A 19,371-nucleotide genomic window follows, 5' to 3' on the forward strand; every position below is an offset into this window, starting at 1 on the left:
ACCTGGATGCAAATCCTGGGCATTGTCTTTTTTCTCTTGTGGCGAATAGGTCTATAGTGGGGAAACCCCACAGAGAAGATATCTTCAACGACTTCTCTGTGTAGACACCATTCGTGTTCCTCTGGGAGGGGGTCTCTGCTCAGAGCATCCGCTAGGGAATTGAGATCCCCTGGAACATGTTGCGATGACAGGAAGATGTTCCGTCTGAGTGCCCATATACAGATTTTCTGGGCAAGCTTGGACAGATTTGTCGACCGAGTCCCTCCTTGCTTGTTCAGGTAGAACATGGCTGTAGTGCTGTCCGTCCGGATTTGCACTGACAGATTTAACAGGTAGGGCTTGAATGCTTGAAGTGCTCTGAATACTGCCGGAAGCTCTAACAGGTTGATGTGATTCTTGGCCACCGAGTGCGACCAGAGACCCTGAGCTGTGTGGTGGAGATGGTGAGCTCCCCACCCCGTCAGGCATGCATCGGTTGTGACTACCGCCTGTATCTCGGGATCGTAAAAGGGTTTCCCCTTGGACAGATTCTCTCTTGTCCACCAGTGAAGGCTTTGTACAAGTGTTGGTGAAACGACCACTAGATCGTCCCACTGACCACTTGCCTGAAACCACTGTTTCGCCAACCATTCCTGCATGGGACGCATGCGCAGGCGTGCGTGGGGGACCAGGTAAATACATGACGCCATCATGCCCAGCAAACGCATTGCTTTGTGTACCGTTATCTGGTGACCAGACTGATATTGCGGAATTTGCAGCAGTATATTCCAAAATCTTTCCTCGGAAGAAAAGGTCAACCCCTAGGAACTGTTTGGATGTGCTTGGCACCAGACTTGACTTTTTCTCGTTTATTGAGAAGCCCAATTCGAAGAGGAGGTCAATTGTCCTTTGAATGTCTGCTCTGCAAATTACTAGGGTCTCCCCCGTGATGAGCCAGTCGTCCAGGTAAAGGTACACCGGGATTGCCTCCCTGTGTAGGTGTGCTGCCGCCACCGCCAGTACCTTGGTGAATACCCTTGGAGCCGAAGCTATCCCGAAGGGAAGTACCTTGAACTGGTAGTGCCGACTGTCCACCTTGAAGTGCAAGTACTTTCTGTGCGCTGGGAACATGGAAATATGAAAATAGGCATCTTTCATGTCCAATGTTGCCATGCAATCCCCTTTTTTAGGAGGGGGGATTACCTCCTGGAGAGTAGTCGTGCGAAACTTTTGGGGCTTGACATTCTTGTTTGCAGGCCGCAAGTCCAATACCGGGCGCATTGTAAGATTTTTTTGGCACAAGGAAGTAAGTTGAATAAGTACCCTTGTTTACCTGGTGTCCCGGGACGTGTTCTATCGCGTCCTTTGCTAGCAGATTGACGATCTCCTCGAGGAGGATCTTCTGGTGGTCCAAAGAATGTATTTTTTGTCGTGGAGGATGGTTTCGGGGACGCTCTAACAGTTCTATGCAGTACCCTGCGGATACTGTGGACAGCACCCATCTGTCTGATGTGATTCCTTCCCAAGTTTGGGTGAAGATGGAAATGCGTCCCCATACTGGGGTTGCGTGAGAAGGAACCCTGAACGGAGCGTCACTCTTTTGGTGGAGGCGTGCCGCCTCCTCTACTAGGGCTGCCTCTACCTTTTCCACATCCTCTTTTATTACCCCTGCTGTAACCCTGGGTAGACTGCTGGTTATTATTGCTCCACGGTGTACCCTGCCCTTGGCAATAGTTAGATCCTCTCTGGGAATTTGGGCAGCGTGGGCGACGAAAATGGCCATTCCCTCTCCGATTAGGGGGTTTATTGGTTAGTTGGCTAGGGATTTGAGTGTTTCATACTCGTCCTTAGGTTTTCAGCGTGTCCTCGACCACCTTACCAAACAGATCCGTCTCCACCGGTTTATCTAACAATGATGCTTGGGTTTCAGCTTTGAATCCAGACTGCCGTAACCAAGCGTGTCTCTTGATAACAGTTTGTTCTCCTATCAATCTGCCGGCGTTATCCGGGGCATCAAAGGTTGATTTTCAAATGCAACAGACAGGGCTCTTCCCTCCGCCAAAACTCATGCCAAATGGCTCTTTAAGGGTTCTGGGGCGGAGTCTATGAGTGCCGCGACTTCTTCCCACTGATGGCAGTTGTAGCTGGCCAACAGGGTGGTGGAGTTGGCAATCCTTGCCTGGTAGGCGGAAGTGGAGGCTACTTTCCTGCCCAAACCATACAGTTTCTTGGTCTCCTTGTCGGGAGGAGCTTCCGACGATGACAAGGGTGTTCCAGCCCACTTACGGGTGTTTGTAACAACCAGGGAGTCCGGCTTCAGATGCCCCTTTATATACAGTGGGTCTGATCGGGCTGCCCTGAAAAGTTTCTCAATCCTGGGGTTCACTGCCCTGGTGAGGTTAGGATTTACGAGTGAAGGATCTATTCTTCTCTGAATAGACTTCAGGATAGAGATGGCCTGAGCAACAGGCCTCCTTTCTCCCCACTAACTCCTCGGCGAAGTCCCTCTCCTCTTGAGCACCCTGGGTGTCAATGTGGAAATGTTCAGCTGCTCGAGAAAGAACTTCATTTAGGAGAGGTTGGTTGTCGACAAGGGAGTCGGTAACCAGGGGTTCCTTCTCTACCGGGGAATCTACTCTGTAGGTTTCTGGGTCGTCCTCATTCTCTTCTTGGTCCTCAATATCCCCATAGTAGCCCGTACCAGTTTGTTCTTCCAACATACCCAAATCTGGATCCTCACAAAAGGATGTCTCTCCTTGATACTGAGAGTAGGGCTGTACATAGAAGGGGTCCGAAAACCATGTTGGCGTTTCAAACCGGAACTTTTTACTTGGAGGTATAGGATCCTTAGAGCCTGAGGGTGCTGACCCGTCGGGAGTATAAGAGAGAAAGTGTTCAGGGTTTTTTTGCAGAAAAATCTGCCAATGATGACATCCTTGACATGACCCTCTCTATGTCATCACTCGACCATTCTCTAGAACTGGGAATTACTCTTTCTGGAAGTTTCTCAGACTTATCCTGACTAGACTTGGTGGTCTGAGCAGGGGTCTTTGTGATAGCAGAAGACTTGGACTTGTCTGTCTGTTTATGAGTATAGTGTTTTAAAGGTGCAGAGGCTGCTTCCTTTGTTTTTCCCCCTCCCCGTGAGTGAGTGGAAGAGTGTTTTCCCAGTTTTTTCGCCCCTTCTGTGCCTTTCGATGCCTGGCGTCGAGGTTTGGGGGTAGTGTCTCTATCCTTTGAGCGTGGAGGTAGGGGCTCGGGGGCCGCCGTAACGCAGTCTGCGGGTGCCGACTCCTGGAGTGCGGTCTGGGGATGGAAGTCGGCTTGGAACTCAGACGATCGAACTTCCGTTACCTTGAGGAGTGAGGCACTCTTGGCAACAGTGGATGATTGCCTGGAGTGATGCGGCGATCTTGATCGAGAACGGCCAGAGGACGCCGATTCGGACCGTTCTCCATGTGCCTCTTTCCGAGAACTCGACGTGCGCGTCGAGTCCAGGTTGGAATTCATGTGCTTTGTGGAAGTGCTGTGGGAAGCGCTTGTGTCGCCGGGGGTGTTCCCCATAGCTGCCCTGCCGGACGACCTTCCGAGGTCGGGGGACTTGCGCTCGGCTGTTTTTCAACACCAGAATGCCCTCGCCGTCCGAAAGCACGGCGTTGCTGCCATCGATGAAGGCGCCTTCCGCTGCCATGGCCTCTTGATACCTGGCGTGGTGGGTCCAACGTGGTTGCAGTGTTGCAAACAGTCTGCAGGCATCTGTGGTCATCATCTCTGGTTACTTCAGCTTCCAGTGGTCGACTTGCTTTCACTCAAGAAGCTTCAGATTTTATACAGTTCCAGCACACACTCCTCTGCAATCTCCCTCAGCATTTTATAGAAAGGGGAGTTTGTCTGTCCAATCAGGACAGCCAGACCATCCCTGTGCGAGATGGTCCAATTCAGGCACTCTGGCAGACAAAAGGACAGCAGGTGGACAACTCGCCACCCCCCCCCCCACCCCCCTTCTCTTCCTGCCCAGACACTCTAGAGCCTATGCGGGGACAACAAGGGTCCCGGCCAAAGGCAAAAAAAACGCTTACCTCCCCCCCTCCTCCCAAAATGGTAGGTGGTCTGACAAAGAACAACCACGTAAGTAATTGCGAAAAAAGGGATGCCTCAAGTTGGTACTTGGGCACCCCTATTGTGCACCATTGGGCTATGAGCATGGCCTGCGGTACACAAGTTACACAATAGTTGGTAGAACACGTCCACTGCCACCAGCCCTAACTACGAGATTGTCTATGTGACGAAAAAGTCACAGGAGCAGAGAGAAAGTGGATACCAGGTATCCCTTCGGCATTCCACTGAAGGTGGGGTGAGCCAATCTCTCAGACTATAGAGTTTTGGGAGAGATACAAGTATGTCTATCATGAAGAACTGTAGATACTGGAGGATATAAGAAAAGAATCATAAATGAGGACCCGAAGGGTACCCAGCAACACAGCCCATAAGGGGCAGTGTGCTGCAGTAGTAAATCACAGATGCCTTTAAGAGCTATGAAGCAGACAGACTCCATAGTACAGGTAGAATACAACAAATAGAGTTCCAAAAGACAGAGCCCATAAGAATGAATGAGTGGAAAAAGGCTCCACTCATTAAGGATTTCAAGGAAAAGGTCCAGAAGTCCAGCAAAACGTGCTATGGTCTCACTAGGAGAGGGTATGAAGCATAAATATGAAAAATCTTCAGAATAATGGGAAAGGAAGACATTCGACTCATCGAGCCTTGGTCTCCTGTGTGTAAATGCCTTTTGTGCCCTAACCAAGTTCTTCTCTTGCCTGTCATTGCAAAGGCGGCCAAGCATCCATGAAGTGGAGATGCGTTGGGGGGTTTGAGGCTCTGATTAGGGATGGTAAGGAAGCTTCCCAACAGATCCTAGAGTCAGGCCTGGGTACACTAAAGACTTTGTGGCAAGAACCATGGCTACCAACACAGTATTGCAAGGGTGTTCTTGGCTCAGGATGTCTGGTTGTGTTTCAGACATCTGGACATGCCCTTTGACAGCACACGCATATCTGGCACCGAGACTTTTGAGTCATTGAAGAAGATTCACGCCTCAATATCAACTTTGAAATCTGTGACTAGCCGTCCAGCAGCAGCAGCAAGCCCTACGGGCAGGGATTTCACCCCTTCATTTCCTATGCACAAGGGGAAGAGGCCAGGCCCTCTTGGGCAGGCAAGGACCGCGTCGTCCCTACAGGCGGTTTGTCGGAGAAGAGGTGCATTCTGAAGAGGTGCATCCACCTCCACTCTGCCCTTGCAGACCCAAGCACAAAGCCCCCTGGAGTGGACTGCTTCCCTCAAGGCAACCCTCCGGGTCTTCAGTCCTGCTGGAGATCGGTCCGCTTCTGGCAAAAGGTGCCAAAGTACAGGTAACCTGCTTAGAACGAGGGAGGGGTTGGTATTCTACCTATTTTCTAGTATCAAAATAGGAGATGGAACAAACTAGATGTACAGAGAACCAAAAGGATTTGTTCCGAATAGAAAACATTGGTGAGTCACAGATATGCCACGGAAATGGAGACTTTGCAGAAGAACTTCCTCCCTCCCACCACACATTCTCCCACATCAAGAGGGCATCATAAATCCATGCTGTCAAAAAGAAAAGAGGATCCTCCAAACGCAAACCAGCAGCAAAGCAACTGCAACTTGAAAAAGGAAAAGGTGAATCGGAAAGTAGAGAATCAGTGAACATATGAGAGTGAGTTAGGAATAGGTGGAAGACGGGCAGAGATCGAGGAACAAGAAATCAAACTGTCACAAACCCAAATGTAGTAGAGCAAAAAGCAAAATGACACTTAAACAACCAGTGAGTTATCACTTTACATTGCCCCCGATAACTCGCTTTAAGTCTTCTTCATACAGTACCACCATGTGAAACCAAAGGGTATCCATGTGTTAAGATAAGTAATGGTTAATACAGAACAAATAGACAAACCATTGAAAATGATAAACTGGTGCTCACTGCACAAAGAACAAACTTGGGAAGATAAAAGTCAGCCATCAAACAGTTATTCTTTTGTGGGGACGCCATTAGCTCTGACACAAAACACTTACCGATGATTGTCCTGCCATCTCCACCCCCGCCTGCAGGAACTCGTTGAAGTCCTGCCCATATTTGCCAGAGGCTTTGCCCAGGTCCTGTGGGGTTCCGCGGGAGGCCTGCACCAACTCATTGGCAGACTGGTTCAATCCAGCAGCTGCCTGGTTTAGCTGGCCTTGGGCCTCCTGGAAGTTTTTGTTGCTTGGAGGGAACTGAACAGGAATAAAGAGAAACACATGGATCAAAGAGGGATGAGACATGAAACGGCAGTATTTGCAAATAGGTTAAAAGGTCATTCATTGTGAAGCCCCAGGAGTGACAAAGGTACAGGTGTAATAATTAGCAGACAAGACCAGTTTCCAGCTACCAAACACAAGTGTAAACGAGCTCAAACATGCTGCAAAACAAACAAGCAATTCCAGGGCGCTTCGGCGAAGGTTAGCGGTGCTCGATGGTCCCTTGGAGCACGCGAAGAGTGCGCCTAACCAGGTCCTCTCTGGGTCAGTCTTTGGAGACAGCAGCTTTCAGATCGATGAAGTAGAGCAACAACACTACTTCTCTTTCAGCAGGGCTTCAAGGTTAAGCGTCAGTTTCAATGTCAGTTTCAACTCCAGCTTCTGAACGATTTCTAGCAGTGAGAAGACCACAGATATACTAGTTGATCTCCCATTCACTCTGCGGGGTCACACTCAGGCAACCAATCACTAAGAAAAGCATTCAATTAGCCAATCAGGCGCACAGTGCTTTCAGACTATTCTTCTCCAGCCAGACAGTAACACAGAATGTGGATTTGGAAAAGTACCACATCATTCAACACTACACACTGCATTTATACTGGTTTCGGGCAGGGCTGTTTCAGTCAGCGTCAAACACCAGATTCTAGACACCCACAACACAGAATGCCTATTCGTCACACACTCCATTAACCCGGTCCCACCCACAGATGTACCCACAACATACGGTCGTTGGGAAGGTTCCAGCCAGTCTGGTCGGCACTTCCCCGCACTACCATATATGAAACTTCCACCCAAGAGCCAGTCAGGGGGAAGGGACAGACACAGGGCTTCCCGGGACTTTGGGAAAACCAAGTTAACAGACGATGGAAGGCAAGAAGCCACAGGGGCCATTTTGTCTCCATCAGGAATCTACCGATTCCAATGACAGGGCCTGGGCATCGTTCAGGGCACCTGTCAATTCAGCACAGAGCTGCCACCAGCCCGTACCCTACTCTATGGACCACACAGGTGCCCAAAAACACACTAGGGGCACAGGGTTGTACCCCCACCCATGGGTGCCATAAGGGTATCCCATGGGTCTGTACACCAAACCAAAAGAGTGCTGCACAGCCAGGTGTCCCACATGAACTCCTGCGTGGAAAACACGACCCAACACACGATAAAAAGGAGTAAAGAATACGGAGGCCCTGTCCCTCCGATGCATTTCCAGCATCACAACAGGTCCCCAACTCTTAGTACAAGTCTGTATTACCCAAAGGCTCTTGGTAAAAGAGGAGGAGGAAGAGGCACAGCCTGAGCAGTCACAAGAAGCAGAAAAGAAGAAATGAACTTTGCATTGATCATAGGAGGAAGATGTGAGCTGTAGGTAAGTACACTGAATCCAGTATATACAATAGTCCAAAGAAACACTAACACTTTAAAGTTTGTATTAAAAGTATACATGTATTTACACAAGTAGATTAAGGAACAAGTTACTTACATGTAACTGTTCTCCAGCATGGATTCACATGAATAGGACCTGTCAGGCTGGGAATCCTCGTTAAACAAAAAAATCAGTTTCAGTTCTGAACGGTCTTTCTCCTAACAACCAATCACTGAGCTCTGAGTCTTACAGCCCCTAGCCAATGACTTCCCTCTACGTATGCCCCTCCTCTGGCAGACATCTTCAGATTTGGTAGCATGTAAAATGGCAGTAGGACCAAGAGAAGAGCCGCAGAGGGGTAGGAGGGAGGGTTCGCATCTGTATCCAAGCCAGATCCATGCTGGAGAAGAACAAGTTACTTACCAACTGGTAACTTTCTTTCGACTCGATGTTCCTCCAACATATTCCACATCTTTGACATGTAATGTCCACAGCTGTGCACTTCAGAAACTTTTTCAGCAGAGGGTGTCCTGCGTCGAGGACGTTGGGTCGATGTCCCTCGAATGCCTCCGTAGACGGCGAAGTCAACGGATGTTATAAATAGGATGCACAGCGCCTGTAGCCTCAGTTTAAGTTTTTTCCTCAGAACTTGTGGCACCAGTCTCATGCCTGCTTGACTGCACATAAGCCATGTGGAAATGTAAGCTGCAATCGCATAAGAAATTCTCCAGAAGGGTATGCTGGGAGGGCGATATGGAATACTTTGGAGCAACATGCAGTCGAAAGAACGTTACCAGTTGGTAAATAACTTGTTCTTCAAATTGATTGTGTCCTCCAATGTATTCTACATCTTTGACAGACTCCCAAAGCAGTATCAGTAAATGGAGGAGGGAAAATAATTTAGAGTACCAATCAGATTGCGGAATAAAGAAACACCTTCCCAAAGGCCATATCCTGACCATGGATCGTATCCAGGGAGTAATGCTTAACAAAAAGGTATGGAGCACACATGTAGCAGCATCACAAATATTCCTAATAGGAACATCGCGGTGGAAGTAGCCACTCCCCTAGTGGAATGAGCTTGCAGCCCTTCAGGAGGGTCCTTATCCGCCAATCGGCAACACTCCGTAATGGTGAGGATAATCCACCTGGACATGGTCTGTTTGGTAACAGCCTGGCCCAATCAGTGCCCAGCATATCTTACAAAGAGTTGATCGTCCACTCTGGCCCTGGACATCCTAGAAATGTAAAAGCTCAGAGCTCTCCTAGTATCCAACTGATGGAATTGCTCCTCTTCCTTACCAGGATGAGGAGGAGGGTAGAAAGATGGAAGAACTACCTTCTGATTCAAATGAAATTCAGATACTACCTTAGGTAGAAAGGAGGGACGTACACACAGTACAACGCTGTCCTTGGAAACACAGTAAAGGGTGGCATAGAGGATAGTGCGTGCAATTCACTCACTCTGCGTGCGGAAGCAACCGCAACCAAGAACACAGTCTTGAAGGACAGTAATCTCAAAAGGACAAGAGTGCAAAGGTTCAAACGGAGCGCATTGAGAAATTTCAAAACCAAATTAAAATCCCAACCGGGCACCTGGAAAGGGGACGGCGGGAACACAGTCAGTCATTTAAGAAACTTGAGAAATCAAAGGAATCTTAAAGTGAAAACATTCTTCAGACGAGCATTTAAAGATAGACAGCGCCGCCAGGTAACCCTTAATGCTACCCACTTGAAGGCCCCTGTGGGCCAAAGAAAGTAAGAAAGACAGAACCATAGGAATGGAGCACTGAAAAGGATCAACATTGTGATCTCTGCACCAGTCGCAGAACTTACGCCAATGGTACAGGGATTTTGTTGCAGGCCGCCTGGCCGAAACCAACACCTCCATCACATCATCCGGGAGGTCCCAATCCTAACACCTCAACCTTTCAGATACCAAGCGTGAAGGTTGAGTCTTGACCTCTGGATGGAGAACTTGTCCCCCTGGCCCCCCTGCAAATTGCACAAGAGCAGATCCTCTCGGTAGGGAAGACGGCGTGGAGGGCAGATGGACATTTCTAGAAGGTCCGGGTACCACGCTCTCCTGGCCCAATCCGGAGCACTGAGGATCATGTGGGAACCGAACCTCCGTAACCTCTGCAACACTTGAGGAATGACGGGGAATGAGGAAATGCGTACAGCAGTGGGAATGACCAATCCACTACGAAGGCGTCTCCTAAGGCTCCTCTTGGAGGAAATTCCCTTGAGCAGATGCTCTCGCACGTCCGGTTGACACTGGTGGCGAAGAGATCCACTTGCGGGATTCCCCAAAGGGCGAAGATCTCCTGAAGGACTTCCTGAGCCAACGCCCACTCGTGAGAGACCGTGCCCCGCTTGCTCAGAGCGTCCGCTGCCAAATTTTCGTCTCCGGCCAGATGAACTGCCGAGATCGGAATTCCCGGCTGAATGGTCGATAACCAGAGCTGCATTGCCTCGCTGCACAACGGGAGGGACGCTACACCCCCCCCCTTTTTTTGTTGAGGTACTGCATGGCTACTGTGTTGTCCGTCATGATCAGAACACTCTTCCCCCGTACAGACTGCAAAAAAGCCTTAAGGGCTAGCCTGATGGCCCGCAGCTCTAACAGGTTGATGTGGAGTTTGGACTCCGACGGAGACGACTGCTGGCGGTCAAGTCGTTGGCATGAGCGCCCCATCCTGTGAGGGAAGCATTTGTCACTACAGTCACCTCCAGCCACAGTTGCCAAAACAGTACCCCCTCCTCATCAGGTTCCCTTAGTTGGCCCACCACAGAAGATCCTGGGAGACCGAGAGTGGAATCTGAACGGGATCCGACATCTTGCCGGAGAACTGTGACCACTGCATCTTGAGGACCCATTGCAGGGATCTCATCCGCAGCCTGGCCTCTGGCACCAGAAAAATGCAGGATGCCATGAGGCCGAGCAACCTTAAGAATTTGAAAGCAGGGAGACTCTGGGCATGTTGAAAATTGTCAACCATCTGCACAATGTGATGAGCCCTCACCTTGGGAGGAGAGCACTTGCCCCAGGATGTGTCTAACACAGCCTCGATGTGCTGGAGCTGTTGGGAAGGTGTCAGATGTGAATTCTTGAAATTCAGGGAGAAGCCCAGCCTGTGGAGGGTGCGGCAGGTCAGACTGAGATGATCCAACGCTTGTTTCAGCCAGTCCAGGTAGGGGTAGATGTGAATCCCCTCTCGCCTGAGGTACGCTGCCAGCACCACCATTAGCTTGGTAAAGACCCTCGGGCGGATGTTAATCCGAACGGCAGGACTCGAAACTGAAAGTGCGAGTCACCAGCTGCAAACCTCAGGTACTCTGTGCTTGGGATGAATCGGCACATGAAAGTAAGCATCCTGTAGGTCCAGAGACACCAACCAATCCTGAAGTTGAAGGGCCTGGAGGACTTGAGAAAGAGTAACCATCTTGAACTTGCCCTTCCTGAGAAGTTTGTTCAACCAAAGCAATTCCATGATGGGTCTCAAACCCCAGTCTTTCTTCGCGATCAAAAAATAAGGGGAATACCATCCCTTGTACCTCTCCGCTACAGGCACCAGTTCTATTGCACCTTTCTCCAGCAGGGTTAAGATTTCCTGCGCAAGGAGTGGTTCCGGAAGCTTCAAAGAGATTCCCCGGTGGATTGACGCGAGGCCGCTGAAAGCAGGGAAGGCAGTAGCGTGGGCTAAGGTATCCAGAACCCACGCATCTGAAGTAATAGCTCCCCATTCTTCGAGATGCTGAGACAGTCTGCCCCCAACCGGCATACCATGGGACATGGCCTCATGACAGTTTGAAAGCAGCTGCGGCAGTGCCTGAAGGCAAAGAGGCAGCAGCCTGAGCGGCATTGGCACCACGATTTCCACGGCCATCACGGGTACTTTTTCGCTGGCCCCTTTGACTGGAGGCCCCTCTCGTTCTACCAAAGGAGGAGTAGTAACGAAAAGAACCTCCCCTCCATTGCTGTCCTCTAGGACAAAAAGGCGGAGGTTGACGTACAGCTGCGCTTACAGATTTAGCCGCAGCTTTCGAGGTCTGCAACCTCTCAAGGCTCTGTCAGCCTTGCTGCCAAATAAATGTGCGCCATCAAAGGGCATGTTCAGAAGACAGGTCTGCACATCCGGCGCAAAATCAGACTTCCGCAACCACGCAAATCTGCATACAACGGTGCTCGCAGCCATGGATTGGCTAACACTGTGGGCCAAATCCAAACCAGACTGAAGGGATTTGCACATGGCATCCTTGCAGTCTTGCACGAGAGCAAGGAACCCATCCCTTTCTTCCCCTTTGGGAATATGCTCAGCTGCTAAAGAAACAGTTCCACAGAGTGGGAGAACTCTGCCAAGGCACAAGTGGAGTTGGCCAATTTCAAGGCCATGCTCGCAGCAGAAAATAACTTCCGAGCCCAACCATCGAAGCACTTGTCGTCCCTATCAGGAGGGATGGTAGGGTACGCCGCCTGCCTTGAGGTGGCCGTAGCCGCCTGAACCACCAAACTCTCAGGAGTGGGGCGAGTGGATAAATAGCTGGGGTCGCTAACGGAAGGACTGTACTACTTTGTCAAAGATTTATTAACAGCCAGAAGAGATTCCGGGAACTGCCAAGCAGCTGCTACCCTTTTCTGTAAGGTGAGATGAAACGGCAACACCAGGTCAGAAGATGGACCTTGATCTAAGATGTCCATTAGATCATCCTGTACAAAGTCTTCAGGAGGACTGGACCATCCCAATACTCCGAGACCCTAGCCATGAGCCTCCTGAATGAAGATTCATCATGAGCCCCAGGCTCAGGCCTACCAAATTCCACTTCAGGAGAAGTGTCCAACCCACTGGCATCATGAAGGGTTTGCCTCAACTCCTCCAATTGACTGTCTCCAGAAAAAACTGGAGCCACGTCAAGTTCACCAGGGTCCTCAAAATCAGACCTTTCTTCCTATTCATAAATGTCATCCAGTGGGAGTTGAAACCCTGGCCCTGGGGACAGAAGAGGGCCTGGAGTCCAAAACTAGCCTCACAGGCTGCCCAGTAGCTTTTCTAGGAGGATCCACAAGATCCGGTAACTCCACAGGCAAATTGTGGGCAAAAATATCTGAGGGTGTCGAGGGCGACGAAGGCTTCGACATGGAGAGCATCGACAACCTAGACGTCGTGATCGCCAAAGGCTTCGGCGTCGACACTGGTGTGGACGGCGCTGTGTGCTGATAAGATGGCAAAGCGTTGACATCTGTGTCAGACGGAAACAGCGCCGATCTAGTTGACTCCAGCTTCAAGCCCTTAACAGGTTGCAGCGGTCTCGCTGGAGACGAGGACCGAGACCTGGAGACACTTTCCTGAGACTTGTCCGAAAAGGGACCTTGAAGGATCCCGGTGCGAGTCGCGTCGTGGACCCGAGCCCGAAGGCGTGCAAGCCGTGGTACGAGACCTTTCCTTGCCAGCTTCGTTAGAAGGCACAACCGGAACTGTGCCTTGTGATTGGAATATCGCCAACATCTGCTCCTTAAAGGCAGCCCTTGCCTCTGGAGTCGAGGACTTCATCGGGCATGCCACTTTCTTCGAGGCACAAGGCGACCAGTGACCGCGCTTCCTAGAGTGTCGGGACGAGGAAGAAGACTGGCGGGAACAACTCTGGGACTGAGATCCCCGGGCCACCACCCAACTTGGAGAGTCACCCCCTCGAGTCGTCGGTGGAAACCCCCCCCCCCCTTCCTACCTGGAGCTTCCCCTTACACTCCCGCAAGGCTGTGGCAGTCAGCGACTGACATTTTGAACAGTCTGTGTCGTGTGACTCGCCTAAGCACCACAAACAAATGCAATGCGGGTCGTCGATCAGCATTTTCGACTTGGAGCCCCGGCAAGTCTTGAAGCCAGACCGTGGAGTCGGAGGGGTCGAAGTTAAAGACCTCTCAACGACGAACACACGAGGCGCACTGAGTTTCAAGAAGCAACATGTTCGCGGAAAAAACAGAACTGAGGCTACGGGCGCCGTGCTTCCTATTTATAACATCCTGTGACGTCGCCCCGACGGAGGCCTTTGAGGGACATCGAACAGAAGTCTTCGACGAGGGACACCCTCTGCTGAAAAAAGTTTCCGAAGTGCACAGCTGTGGACATTACATGTCAAAGATGTGGAATACGTTGGAGGACACAATCCATTCGAACAATAGTTACAGGTAAGTAACTTGTTCCTTCTCCAGCATGGGGTCTGGCATGGATTCACATGCTCTTTAATAAAGAATACATAGCAGTACACATGCACAACCATGGGAGGTAGCAAGGCTCAACATAAGCATCTCTTACCTCTTTCACCAGGCTCACCTTCAAGCTCCCTGGAATCTGTCGCCACAGTAGAATTTGCATAAAGGTGTGCGTAGACCTCCACGTAGCAGCCCTGCAGATATCCAGCAGGGGCACACCAGACAAGAACATTGTTGTAACAGCAATCGCCTTAGTGGAATGGGTTCTCCGACGGCCAGGCAGCGGTCGGTTGGCTAACCGGTGATAGTGAGTGATACAGCCAGAGAGCCACCTGGAAAAGGAAGCCTTGGACATGGCCTTTGCATGGTTCAGAGGACCAAAGTTCACAAAAGGTTGAGAGGTTTACCGGAAACATGCGGGCCACATAAAACTTCAGCGTTCTAGCCACATCCAGCGAGTGCAAGTAATTTCAGCCTTGGGCATGAAGGAGGAGTGCATACGCAGCACTACCCTCATCTTGTGGAAAGTGAAGTATGGTGGTATACAAGAGAGGGCCTGGATCTCCACCACTCATCGTGCAGAGGTGATGGCCACGAGAAAAGCTGTTTTCAACGACAAACTGGAGTGGTGCAGAATGCAGAGGCTCAAACGGAGGTCCCATGAACCTAGTAAGCACCATATTGAGTTCCCACGCCGGAGCCTTCCCCGGCAGGAAACGAGAGGAATAGTCCCTTGACGAATTCCTTGACCAATCAGTGCGACCACGAGGATGGTCGTCCTGGGGATCTGGTGTAGTGGGAGATGGCGACCAGATGAACCTTGGAGGCGTGGGCATGCCCCGTTTTGGCCAACAGCAGCAAGTATGGAAGCACCTGAGGGGGCCTTGACCCTCAGTAGGTAGATCTTTTGGGAACGGCACCAAATAGCAAATCTCTTCCACTTTGAGTCTGTAGTATTTCAAAGTAGACGATGCACTGCCTGGGCGAGACCTTCCTTGCGGTCCGCCGGGAAATTATATCCACAGAATTCTAGCCCTGCAGGAGTCAGGTCTTCAGGATCAGAGACCCTGGATTGTGGTGAAGAATGGCACCTCCTTCCCTGGCGAGAAGATCCGCGACCACTGGCAGCTTGACTGGAGGAGACTGGCATGATGAAAAGGTCCGGGTACCAGATCTGCATCGGCAACGCCGATGCGACGAGGATCATTCGGCACTGGCACGGTTTGAGTTGACTTATGACTCAAAGTAACAATGGCAACGTGTACAGAAAGAGGCCTTCCAAAGGGAATGAGAATGTGTCCCCCATTCTCCCCTGCTGGGGAAACCTGCTGGCAAACCTGTGGCTCTTGGTGATCGTCGCCGACGCAAACAAGTCGATTTGGGGATTGCCCCATTTGAGGAACAGGTTCTCCACTAGGTCCTGCAGAAGTTCCCACTCGTGGCAAGAGCGAAGCTCCCTGCTCAGAGAGTCGGCGACCGTGGTCTTTACTCCTGGCAGATGAAACGGGATAAGTAACATCCGCTGGGTGACAGTCCAGTGCCAAAAGTCCTGTGCCTCTTAGGAGAGCGCCAGGGACCTGGTGCCCCCGTTTCCTGATGTAAAACATTGTGGTGGTATTGTCTGAAGACCCGCAACACCTTGCCCTTGAGGGATGGCAGGAACGATTTGAGGGCCCAAAACATTGCCCGTAGTTCCGGAAAGTTGATGTGCAACGTCTTCTCCTCTGGCAGCCACAGGCCTCTGGCATCAAGACTTCCGGTGTGGGTTTTCCATCCCTCCAGGGAGGCGTCTGTCGTTACTGTCTTCAGATGTGGTGGGGATTGGAAATGCGTGCCTCCGGTCAGATGAGAGCGCACGCCCCACCATCTTATCGCCCGACAGAACCCCTTGTCGATGGGCGATCTTGTCCTGGAGGCTTTCGGACACTTTAATCCAATAGGCGTCGAGGAACGCCTGCAGTGGCTGTATCCGTAACCTGCAGAGTCGGATGAGAAATGCAGGACGACATGTCGAGAAGAGACTTGATGGCCATCGCAGTGGAGATCTTCAGAGCGAGCAGCCTTGGCACCTTGCCCAGGATATCCGCCACTCTCTCCTCCGACAGTGATGCCAGGCATGTGTTGAGCTGGGACCCTAGGACCAGCGCGTCCTGCGATGGGAGTCAAGAAGGACTTTGCTTAATTGACCGAGATCCCCAGATCCGTCAGTAGGCGGACGTTCCTCGGTGTGTGGTAGACGGCGATACTCCTTGAGCTGGCACAGATGAGCCAGTCCAAGTAAGGGTAGACGTGGACCACTTGCAGTCGCAGATGTGCCGACCACCGGCGCCAGGCACTTGGAGACCCTTGGCGCCGACTTCAATCCGAAGGGAAGGGCCTTGAATTGGTACAGCTTCACCTGAACGACAAAGCGCAGAAACTTGCGGTGTCCCTTGTGAATTGGGATGTGGAAGTACGCATCCTCCAGGTCCAACGACAGAAAGTCTCCCTCTTTTAGCTGTCCGAGCACGTGTTTAAGAGTGACCATTTGGAACTTCTGGGACTATGTATTTGTTTATTTGTCAGAGGTCAAGAATGGGGCTCCAGCTCCCAGTCTTCTTTCTCACGAAGGAGTACCTTGAGTACACCCCAGAGCCGCTTTAGGACGAGCTCTATTGCCCCTTTCTTTAGCATGGCCTGAACCTCCAGCAGCAGCTGAGGGATGTGGTTTTTCTGATGGGCTACCAGTGGTATTAGGGGACAATTCTGTTGAAACTCCAAGGTGTGCCCATGCGCGAGAGCATCCAGCACCCAACCGTCGGTGTAGATGGTCTTCCACACGCTGACTAAGTTCGCCAGCCGGCCTTCCACCGGGGTGCATGTGTGGGGGCCCAACATTACGGTCAGTTCATTCTTGCTTAGACGTCGATGGGCCGCCTTGGGGACTGGCGACAAGGTCCTCCTCTGAAAGCCTTCCAATGGCCCCAGTTGGTCTCTTGGACCGAGGAGCGGGAGGGCTGCCGGTACAAAGAGGAGCTCCTGCCATAAGCCTTGGAAGAATGGGGAGACTTGCCTCCTGGGGATCGAAAGGACGGCCGTTGCGTGCCCAGAGCATGTGCCATCTCCTAGTCCGCCTTGATGGTCTGTAGAGACTCATCTACAGTCTTCCCGAAGAGATTGTCTCTGTCAAAGGGCATGTCCAAAACCCTAGTCTGGACGTCCTGTTGAAAGTTGGTGGCCTTGAGCCGGCCACGACGATTAAGGCAAACGCTGTTTCCCATCTGGCAGAATCCTGCGTCGGCGAGGTCTGTGGCCACCGTGATCGCGTGGTCCGACGCCACCTCGCCTTCTTGCAGAATCTGATGCCTCTGACCTCTTGTCGTGGAGGAAGTCCAGAAGGGGAGCAATCTTGATCCACAGCTCCCGGTCGTAGCACGCTACGATAGCGAGGGAGTTGGCGGCCTTAATTGTCGTCGCTGCAGAGTAAATAATTCGTCGTTAGGATCCAACTTCTTCCTCTCGCTGTCCGGAGGGGTGGACGCTGCCGAGGATGAAGCGCCAGATTAATACTTCTTGGCTGCTGCAGAGACCACCGAGTCCGGCGACTGTTGGGCCCCTTAGGGAGAATTCTCATAAATGTGCTAATTCCCTTCACATTAGAGACCCCCAGCAACTTTGCTGGATTTTGAGGTCTAACCAACTCCATAGGCAGACCGGTATTTCAGGTCATGTTGGGACACACGTTCATATATGATGTCACTTGCAGTGACACGCTGAGACACATTGGCTGGGATGTACCTCAGGTCACTGAAATGCCTACGCAAATAATATCCTGGAACGTCCGGGGACTCAGTAACTTCACCAAGTCCCGCAAAATTATGGCCTATGCCCAGAGACACGGTATTAAAATACTTATGCTACAGGAAACGCACTCCACGGGCAGCTTGGCAATGCACATTGCATCATCCTGGGGGCCTAACAGATTCTATACGTCCTACTCTACACAAGCTAGAGGAGTGCTGACTCTGATCCATAAATCTATTAAGTTCACACTCCACAAGGACTACACTGATCCCGAGTGCACTGCACTGCGCAATAGTGAACAGGGAATATATTCTGGTTAACACCTATGGTCCCAATGTGGACACCCCAGATTTCGTTGACAATATCGCCACAATACTTCTGGGATATGCGGGTATGCCAATCATATGGGGAGGCGATATGAACTTAATTCTCGACACCGGTTTAGACAGGACCGGAACTGCACCCAGACCTCTGTCACAGGCCGCACGTAGGTTACGCATACACAGTACATCACTGGCCATCAGTGATGTCTGGAGAACCCTTCCCCCTCAATCACGCAAATACACTTACTACTCTACCGTCCATGATAGTTCCTCCAGAATTGACCTTTTTATAGTATCCAACACTCTAATGGGGAAGATTAACGAGGGGCAGATACTCTCCTGCACGTTGTCTGACCATGCCCCAATCACCATATCTGTAGAGCTGGAAGCTCCAGTGCTGACTTTCTGTACATGGCGCTTCAAGTCCGCGGCCCTCCTCGACATAGTCTTTAAGGCTGACATACTAGCAGACATCGAGACCTTCTTCCAACGCAACTCCCTACAGGCCACCACTGCTGGAGTCCGCTGGGAAGCGTACATCAGGGAGATGTCCATCTCAAGGAAGGCGGGGGCGTTAAAGACCATACGTAACAACCTTAACCGCTCCGAATCGAAGCTGTGAGTACTAGAACAGGCATGCTAGTCAGCGGCCGACCCTGCCAAACTCAGTCAAATCAGCAAGGCACTTGAGGTGTTCCATACACACGCTACTAGGGAGGACCGTTATTTCAGTCGCCCACAGGCTGCTCGTAAATACGCGGAAGGTGAAAGACCTGGCAGAACGCTGGCAGAACTGATGAAAAGGGAGGTGGGACAAGCCCAAATAGTATCTATCAGAGATGTGCAGGGGGTTCCACAGTGGTCAGATCAGCAGATATTGGACATCTTCACCGAGTTCTATACCAATCTATACGCCTTACCCTCGGAACACAGTGAACAGCACACAAGAGACCTTCTTGAACAGATTCCCATGACATAGATCTCCTCTTCTACCCGAGACCAACTGGACACTCTGATCCAGCTTGACGAAATAGTTAAAGGCATTTCAGATCTCCCAAAGGGCAGAGCACCTGGCCCTGATAGGATTACTCCTGAATTGTACCAGGAGCATGTGGCTATCCTCGCTCCCAAGCTATTGGAGGTCTGGGAAGAGGCGCTACGAACATTTGCTCTCCCCTCGTCCCTGCGCAAGGCCGTTCTAATATTACTCAAACCCGACAAACCTAGTGATGAGTGTGGTTCATATAGCCCCCTTTCCCTTATGAACATAGATACCAAGATCTTTGCCAAGGTTATAGCGAATCGCTTACTCCAATCATAACACACTTAGTGCACGAAGATCAACGAGGCTTTCTACCCAGGAGATCCACCTCACATAACATGCGTCTCTTCAA

The 19,371-nt window shown here is 51.0% G+C and overlaps 1 protein-coding gene across 2 annotated transcripts in view; it reads right to left on the minus strand.

The window, feature by feature from the left end:
* TLN1 (talin 1) overlaps nucleotides 1–19,371 on the minus strand; it is a 1,223,782-nt gene that overhangs the window by 387,122 nt on the left and 817,289 nt on the right. For both annotated transcript variants that reach the window (XM_069626724.1, XM_069626725.1), the window contains one exon: nucleotides 6,076–6,273. In XM_069626724.1, the coding sequence (XP_069482825.1) occupies nucleotides 6,076–6,273 (198 nt within the window). The remainder of the gene's footprint in view (nucleotides 1–6,075; nucleotides 6,274–19,371) is intronic.

This window comes from Ambystoma mexicanum, chromosome 6p (genome assembly GCF_040938575.1).
Source record: "Ambystoma mexicanum isolate Mex_15411 chromosome 6p, UKY_AmexF1_1, whole genome shotgun sequence".
NCBI lineage: Eukaryota > Metazoa > Chordata > Amphibia > Caudata > Ambystomatidae > Ambystoma > Ambystoma mexicanum.